Raw genomic sequence first — 7,969 nt, 5'->3', positions numbered from 1 at the left:
GTCACCGATGTGCTCCTGCCTCTTTATCCCTCTTTCTGCTTTTTGGTTTGATGAATTATTTTTTCATGATTCTATTTTAATTGCTCCATTTTCTCCATTTGAGATTCAGCTTTCTTTCTTTTTTTATTTAATGATCTTCAATGATGTTGCTTCTCCTCTGCCAACTTCCTGGTTCTGCACATGTGTCTGCGTGTGTGTCCGTGTCTCTGTTTCTCGGTCAGTGTGCGTGGACACACCACATGATTTCAGTTCAGTCGGGGTCAGGCTGGAGAGTCAGGGCCTCCTGTCTACGTTCAGTTCTGCGACTGACGGCAGGTTTCCTAGGGCCCAGGTCAGGGCGACCCACTGGGGGCACCGCCGTCCACAGCTCACCCAGGGGAAACGAGGGAAGGGCCCGGAACGCACGACAGGCAGGGGTTCAGGATGAGGACGGCCTCACCCCTTCTAGGCCAAGACCCCGACACCTTCTGTAGGGTTTGCCTTGGATTCAGGAGCCTAGGATCGTGGGGAGCTATTGCCCATCCCTGCCCCGGGGGGACTGTCATCTTCTGGGCCTCCAGAATGAGGGTACCGGTGCCCGTGTGTGTGTGTGTGTGTGTGTGTGTGTGTGTGTGTGTGTGTGTTTGAGGAAAATAATCCCTTTATTTAAAATACCAAAAATTCCAACTACTATAAGATACCACATGTAAAAAACAAGACATAGTCTTGAGATGTAAAGGACACTGTCCCTAGAAAGTGCCTCTCTTTTTCTATTATTTTTTTTTCAATTTGGCTAATGGTGTCTACTGACACATATTTGGAATGTAATCTATTTATCAGCCAGCTGTTCTGGCCCAATGTGGATTTAGGATTTTAAAACATGTGTGGCTTTAGAGCTGTATAATAAAGTATAATCTTAAAAGTATCTTTTTAAAAGACTCTTATCATTGACATCACTGGTGACACCAATAAATAGCAGACATTGTAATAAGTAGTTTTTTGCAGTATTTTACAGCTAAACAGCCCTGCCATATAGGTAACATTAGTGTGTTAGTCCTGTGCACACAGGACCTCGTGGGCCTGGACGCATGTACACACCAAGGAAGAACGTGTGGGTGGAGGTATGTCCTGCAGGTGACACCCGCCTCCAAGGTCATAGATATGAGGCCACAGTGGCCTGGGGACGTCTGGGAGAAGCACCCGCTAGGATACCCCTGTCCCACAGGCAAGATGCAGACCATCCCCGACGGGCACAACAGCTTCTCCAGGGTCAAACCGGGGAAGACTGGACAGTCGTGTCTGAACCCAGGCGTGTGTTCAGGTTGGGCCCTGGGTGCACACAGTCCTTCCCTGGGGCCTGTGGACAGGGGTGTGGTTGTGTCCCTGTGTGCACAGGCCTTCGCCTGCAGGGAGGGGGGCGTCGGCAGCACGAGCACTGCCCCTGCAGCTTCCTCCAGGAGTGGGTCAGGGAGGGGGTCCCAGGAAGTGAGGTCACTGCCGTGTCACAGAGCCCAACAGAACTCGGAACCCCCGTAACCAGGCACCCGCATCCAGTGCAGCCCCAGCTCAGGCTCACTTGGCTGGAGACATCTGCTACTGGAGGATGTTCTCTTGCTGCCGGCCCACCTCTGGGGGCTCTGGCTCCCAGGAACCCCAGGGGTGCGGCTTGTTCCTATGCTGTAGGCAGTGGCTCCAGCATAGGTACCAAGGCATCAGGGCGGTGATCAGGAGGCGCCGTCAGGTAACACAGCGCAGGCCAGGCCAGGCCCCCTGTGCCACCATCCTGCGAGCCCCATTCCTTCCTCCTCAGGTTCAGGGAACCAGGGATGTGTGGGCAGGTCCCATGTAGGCTGGGGGACGCTGCAGGGCGGCAGGTTCCCCGGGGATCCCTTCAGAGTCACCCTGATGTCGAGGTGGGCAGGGGGGAAACAGGGTTCCTGAGGTCCTCTACCCGCCCCAGAGTCACCCCGAGGCCCTGCAGCCGCATCCCTTTCCTCTCTCCAGGGGTGGTGGGTGCCGCCTGCACTGTGGGGTGTCTGGGTGGAGGCAGCTGGGGGTGCGGCCCAGCCGAGGGGGCCAGACCGGGCGCTGAGGCCTCCTGCCTGGCTGCCGGGCACTGTCTCCACAGAGCTCCACCCGGGACGTGGGGCGCGAGCGGGAGGAAGGGGTCGTCTGCCCCACCGCCTCCAGGAGCAGGGAGGTGCCCTGCGCAGCTAACGGAGGCCAGCGCGGGCTCAGGGTGAGTGCAGGGGCTGGGCCCCCCGACACCCGGGCCCCGATGCGGCAGGAAGGGCCCCGGGTCCCAGAAGCCAGCCTGCTACCCCCTGGGCCCCCCGACACTCCTGCTCCCACATGAGTCTGGATCCCCTCCTCCCCACACCTGCCCCCATGGCCCTGCCCCTGCCTGGGCCAGATGCAGAGTCCCTGCGCACAGATGTGTGGGAACATCAGAATAGAGCCCTCAGGGGAGGCCTGGTCCCCCGGGGGTTAGCGCCTGCCTTCCCCCAGGCCTGATCTCCAAGGCCCGGGATCGAGCCCCGCCTGGGCTCCCTGCACGGGCTGCTTCTCCCTCTGTCTGTGCGGCTGCCTCTCTCGGTCTCTCTCTCTGTGTCTCTGGAGGTCCTTGTACTGATCCAAATATTTTGAACATTTATCCTCTGAGATTGTTTCTCTATTGCATAGTTGGTCCTGTTTGTGTAAGAGACAGGCAGGGAGCTTGAGCGGGAGAGGGAGCCCCAGCTCCTCAAGCCCACGGGGCCCCAGCGCAGGGCCTGCCGGGGCGGGATCCCAGGCCTCCCGGCGGCTCCCTGCAGGCTGCACGTCCCCTCTGTCCCACCTCAGGGTGCAGGGGCCGCGGCCGGGAAGGGGCATCAGATCGTCCTGACCAAGCTCACCCGGACGGAGCTGCTGGAGTACAAAGTCCGACAACTGCTGCTCGCCTTGCAGCGCAGGGACGTCATCTACGTCTTCAGCTTTTTAGAGGATTATCGTACATTCGCCACCACGGACGAGGTGCTGGACCTGCTGTTCACCGAGTGAGCACCTGCCCCTCCGCAGCCCAGGGCTGGGCCACCTGCTGCTGGGGAGGCTGGGGATGGTGTGAGCTTCCCGGCCTCGGGCTGCTCCCCCGCCTGGAGCAGGGTCCCCCAGGGCCTAGCGGGGTCCTGGAGGGCAGCCCCGGGGCCTGGCCTGTGGCGGGTCGGCCAGAGGGGCTGTGCCTGTGCTCAGCAGCCGTCCTCCTCCCCGTGACCAGGCCTGTGCCTCCTCCCCTCCCCCCCATCACCAGGGTCCTGAGCGGCCTGTTTCCCCATTGAAAGGGAGGTTTGAGAGTCTATCGGGGGTCTGTGTCCTGGGGCAGCCAGACCGGGGAACCCCGGGACCCCCCAAGCCCACTAGGATATGGGCCATGGGCCTGGCCGGACCCTTTCATGCTCAAGCCTTCAGGAGGCCCCAGCAGGTGCGGGCGCTTCTCCGGGAGCTGCCCGTGGCCTCACGCACAGAGCTGACGGCCCCCGGGGCTCCGGCCTAGTCGGGGTCAGAGGGTGACAGCCCCCATGATGAGGTTGCATCCACAGGACGATTCATGGGATGTCCCCGCCCTCCTCTAGGTATGGGTGCATCGCAGATGCGTGGGGTAACAACGATGTGGTCCTGCAGTGCTGGAAACTGTGAGTGACTCCGGCTCCTGCAGGAGGGCCTTCCCTCTCCTGGAGGGCAGCGAAGGGGCTGTGGGGCGGTGGGGGGGCTGCCCCCTCACCCCACACATCTGCAATTCCTGTGACAGGGAAAAGGTCTAACGCCCCTTCTGGAAAAGAGCGAAGGAGAGCGGTGGATGGGGTGCGGGCTTGGTGGGAGGCACTGGGACCCCTCAGGGAGACCTTCTCCATCCCCCCCAACCCTCTCTCTGCCCCACACCTGGGACCCAGAGCAGAGGGGGTGGGGAGCATCGCACTCCCCAATCTGGTGGCACCTGGACCCGGGGGCACAGCAGGTGCTCAGGAGGGCCGGTGAGGGCTCCCGGACCAGGCGGCCCCCGCCCCGTGGGAGATGGGAGATTAGAGTCAGTGGAAGGACACCCCCGGGGGCCCCTCGGGAGGGAGGCAGCCCAGAGCCACAGGAGGGAAGGTGGCGGTCCTGGGCGGCTCCTGGCAAGGCCTGGCAGGACACAGAGCCCGAGCCCTCCTGCCTTGGAGCTTCCCAGAGTGACAGTGTGTGCAGTGAGGGCAATGACAGGCCAGACGCCCCCCGTCCCCTGATGCCTGCCGGTGGACTCAAGGGGCAGGTGGGCAGGGACCAGGCTGAGGAGGGAGCCCCGCTTCTCCAGGAGAGATGGTGATGGTCACCCCGCTGGGCCTGGGCTCCCCGCACAGAGGCTGCATCCCAGCCCCTCCTCAGGGAGCAGGCCTGTGGCAGGCAGGACCGCCAGGTGGCAGGGGGACGAGGAGCAGGACTGGCCTCCGACACCCCGCGCGGGAAGCCGGGCCCCGGGTCCTGCAGGGCTTCCCCGGGACACCTGCATGTGACGGAGCCCTGTCTTCTGACGCCTGTGCCCGCCTGTCCCTCCCCAGGGCCATCTCCTTCATGATGGAAATATGGTTGAATTATTATGGGGACGACTTTCATCAGTTCCCAGAATTTCCCTCCCTTATAAAACTCCTCCAAATACTAAGACAGCACATGCCAGGCACAGATGCGCATCTCCGGGCCCTGCGTCACCTGAGGCAATTCAGACGCCTCCATGCAGCGGAGCGAGAGGCTGGGGGTGAGGAGGACTGGGGGTGGCCGAGCTGGGGACAGGGGGGGCCCGCGGATGCAGCCTCCGTGCAGCTGGGCCGGGAGCAGGGGTGGGCTCACACCCCACCCCACGGGCTGCAGCCTGGGGACACCTCCCAGGGCTCTTGCCCTCACACACGGGGAGTGGTGGGAAGAGTGGCCTTGATTTGGGAGGGACGTGGACAGTCCGTCCTGGTGGTGATACTTTGTCTTCTTGGATCTACAGCTTTGGCCCGAGGAAAACACCCTGAACCCACTCTGCAGCGCACCCCAGCTCCGACCGTGGGGCCTGCTGCCCCGTGGGGCCTGGCTGCTGGGGCTGAGGGCTTGGCCTGCGATGAGCCGCCTGCTGGGGAGGCAAAGCCCCTGCAGATAGTGGTCACTGCTGCCCTGCAGGAGTCCCCTGCACCCTTGGGAGCCCTGGAGGAGGAGCAGGCGCCACCCCCTGCTCTCGAGGTCGTGGATGTGCCCCAGCCACCTAACTCGATGGAGCAACTGGCCTCGGGGATGGAGCAACCCGTTGAGCCACCCGAAGAGCCCGCCCCAGCTCCCACTGTGGAGCCTGGGGAAGGTTCAGGGTCTGAAGGGATAGTGGCTGCTGGAGATGAGGACTTGGTCAAGGCAGAGATGCTGGTTCCTGAGGTGAAGGTGGTGCACGTGCTGTTCGAACCTATGGTTCCCTGCCCCGATGAGGAGGAGCCCCCTGCTCCCATGGCCACCCCGGAGGAGTAGGCCCTGGTGCCTGCAATCGGGGTCCCCAGAGGGCCAGACCTGCAACCTCCCTCTGGAACAACCTGCTTTGACCCGTTAGCAGCCCCCTGACCACCTCGGGAGCCCGCCCCAGCTCCCACCGCGGGGCTCGTGATGGCTGCAGCCCAACAGGGGCTTGCCCTCACCTGTTATTTCACTGTTTCTATATTTTGAGTTTTTCTTTAACCTTTAACCTGTATAATGGCTTATAGAGTTTTATTGTAATAAAGGATAAGTTAACTTTACACAAAATTGACTCTGATGCTTTTAAATTACACAACATGGTACTTTAGGTCCATTCACAGTGTTGCAGGCCCGGAGCCCAGGGCACCAGGGGACACAGCCGAGGATCCGGGGCCCCCCCAGGACAGGCAGAGGCTGGGAGGACACAGGACAGCCGGGTCACTCCTGCAGCCAGGCCCAGAGCTGTGCAGATCGTGCCCCTACCCCGGAGCACCCAGTCCCGTGTGCTCTAGGAGCTGCAGTAGTTACTGTGGGAGCTGACTCCAGGTCTGGACAGCTGGCCGCCGCCACTGTGGTTGTCCCTCCTGGTGTCACCCTGTACCTGGGCCTGAGCAGGGGCCTCACAGGATAAAGAATCCCACTGAACTGTAGACCTGGCAGAGGGCTGGGCAGCTCCCCCAGGTGCACACACCTGAGAATCAGCACAGCAGGCCCCTCCCCCAGAAGGCCAGTTGGAAGGTCAGGGGAAAAGCAAGTTATTGACCAAGCACCACTGGAAAGTTCCAGGGGAAGTCGAGGGATTTACAGTATATAGAATCAGAGGATACTCCCTTTGTTCTTTCTTTCCTGTTTGTTTCTGTTGTTTCCCCACCCCCTTTTTTATTCTTTTTTACTTTGTTTTTTCTGTTTTCCTCCTTTTTCCAGTACAACATGTTGTTGGCCACTCTGCACTGAGCAAACTGACTAGAAGGAAAAACTCACCTCAAAACAAAGAATCTCCCACAGATCTCACAGAGAGAGAAACAGTCCTCTCTCCCACAGAGTTACAAAATTTCGAATACAATGTCAGAAAGCCAATTCAGAAGCACAATTATAAAGCTACTGGTGGCTCTAGAAAAAAGCATAAAGGATTCAAGAGACTTCATGACTGCAGATTTAGATCTAATCAGGCCGAAATTAAAAATCAATTAAATGAGATGCAATCCAAACTAGAGGTCCTAACGACGAGGTTTAACGAGGTAGAAGAATGAATGAGTGACATAGAAGACAAGTGGATGGCAAGGATGGAAACTGAGGAAAAAAGAGAAAGACAATTAAATGACCATGAAGATAGGTTAAGGGAAATAAATGACAGCCTCAGAAGGAAAAATCCACGTTTAATTGGGGTTCCCGAGGGCGCCGAAAGGGACAGAGGACCAGAAAGTGTATTTGAACAAATCATAGCTGAGAACTTCCCTAACTTGGGAAGAGAAACAGGCATTCAGATCCAGGAGATAGAGAGATTCCTCCTAAAATCCATAAAAATCATCAACACCTCAACATTTAATAGTGAAGCTTGCAAATTCCAAAGATAAAGAGAAGATCCTTAAAGCAGCAAGAGACAAGAAATCCCTCACTTTTATGGGGAGAAGCATTAGGACAAGAGCAGACCTCTCCACAGAGACCTGGCAGGCGAGAAAGTGCCAGCAGGATGTAGTCAGGGTCCTAAATGAGAAGAACCTGCGACCAAGAATACTTTATCCAGCAAGGCTCTCATTCAGAATAGAAGGAGAGATAAAGAGCTTCCAAGATAGGCAGAAACTGAAAGAATATGTGACCACCAAGCCAGCTCTGCCAGAAATATTAAGGGGGACCCTGTAAAAGAAAGAGGAAGTGCAAGGGAATAATCCACAAAAACAGGGACTGAATAGGTATCATGATGACACTAAATTCCTATCTTTCAATAGTAACTCTGAACGTGAATGGGCTTAATGACCCCATCAGAAGGTGCAGGGTTTCAGACTGGATAAAAAAGCAAGATCCATCTATTTACTGTCTCCAAGAGACTCATTTTAGACATAAGGACACCTACAGCCTGAAAATAAAAGGTTGGAGAACCATGGACCATTCAAATGGTCCTCAAAAGAAAGCAGGGGTAGCCATCCTTATATCAGAGAAATTAAAGTGTGTCCCAAAGACTGTAGTGAGAGATGAAAAGGGACAGTATATGATACTTAAAGGATCTATCCAACAAGAGGACTTAACAATCCTCAATATATATGCCCCGAATGTGGGAGCTGCCAAATATTTAAACCAATTAATAACCAAAGTTAATACATACTTAGATAATAATACACTTACACTTGGTGACTTCAATCTAGCTCTTTCTATACTCGATAGGTCTTCTAAGCACAACATCTCCAAAGAAACGAGAGCTTTAAATGATACACTGGACCAGATGGATTTCACAGATATCTACAGAACTTTACATCCAAACTCAACTGAATACACATTCTTCTCAAGT

At 56.9% G+C, this 7,969-nt stretch overlaps 1 protein-coding gene across 1 annotated transcript; it reads left to right on the top strand.

The window, feature by feature from the left end:
* Positions 1–1,067: 1,067 nt before the first annotated feature.
* LOC112645900 (ral guanine nucleotide dissociation stimulator-like) lies at positions 1,068–5,743 on the top strand. Its single transcript, XM_035710341.2, has 7 exons — positions 1,068–1,300; positions 1,498–1,720; positions 2,108–2,218; positions 2,821–3,014; positions 3,588–3,647; positions 4,548–4,741; positions 4,979–5,743. The coding sequence occupies exons 1-7, from the start codon at positions 1,068–1,070 to the stop codon at positions 5,482–5,484; spliced, it is 1,521 nt and encodes a 506-aa protein (XP_035566234.1). The 3' UTR covers positions 5,485–5,743.
* Positions 5,744–7,969: the final 2,226 nt, after the last annotated feature.

Source organism: Canis lupus, chromosome 34, assembly GCF_003254725.2.
Source record: "Canis lupus dingo isolate Sandy chromosome 34, ASM325472v2, whole genome shotgun sequence".
Classification (NCBI taxonomy): Eukaryota; Metazoa; Chordata; class Mammalia; order Carnivora; family Canidae; genus Canis; species Canis lupus.
Note: the sequence above shows the minus strand (reverse complement) of the source record. Positions and strands in the feature narration are given on the sequence as shown.

Excerpts from the sequence above, each read along its gene's own strand:
- LOC112645900 (XM_035710341.2), top strand. The coding sequence starts at position 1,068 with ATGTACACACCAAGGAAGAACGTGTGGGTGGAGGTATGTCCTGCAGGT. Across the intron at positions 1,721-2,107 it reads TGATCAGGAGGCGCCGTCAG|AGCTCCACCCGGGACGTGGG; the intron begins GTAACACAGCGC and ends CTGTCTCCACAG. Across the intron at positions 3,015-3,587 it reads CTGGACCTGCTGTTCACCGA|GTATGGGTGCATCGCAGATG; the intron begins GTGAGCACCTGC and ends GCCCTCCTCTAG.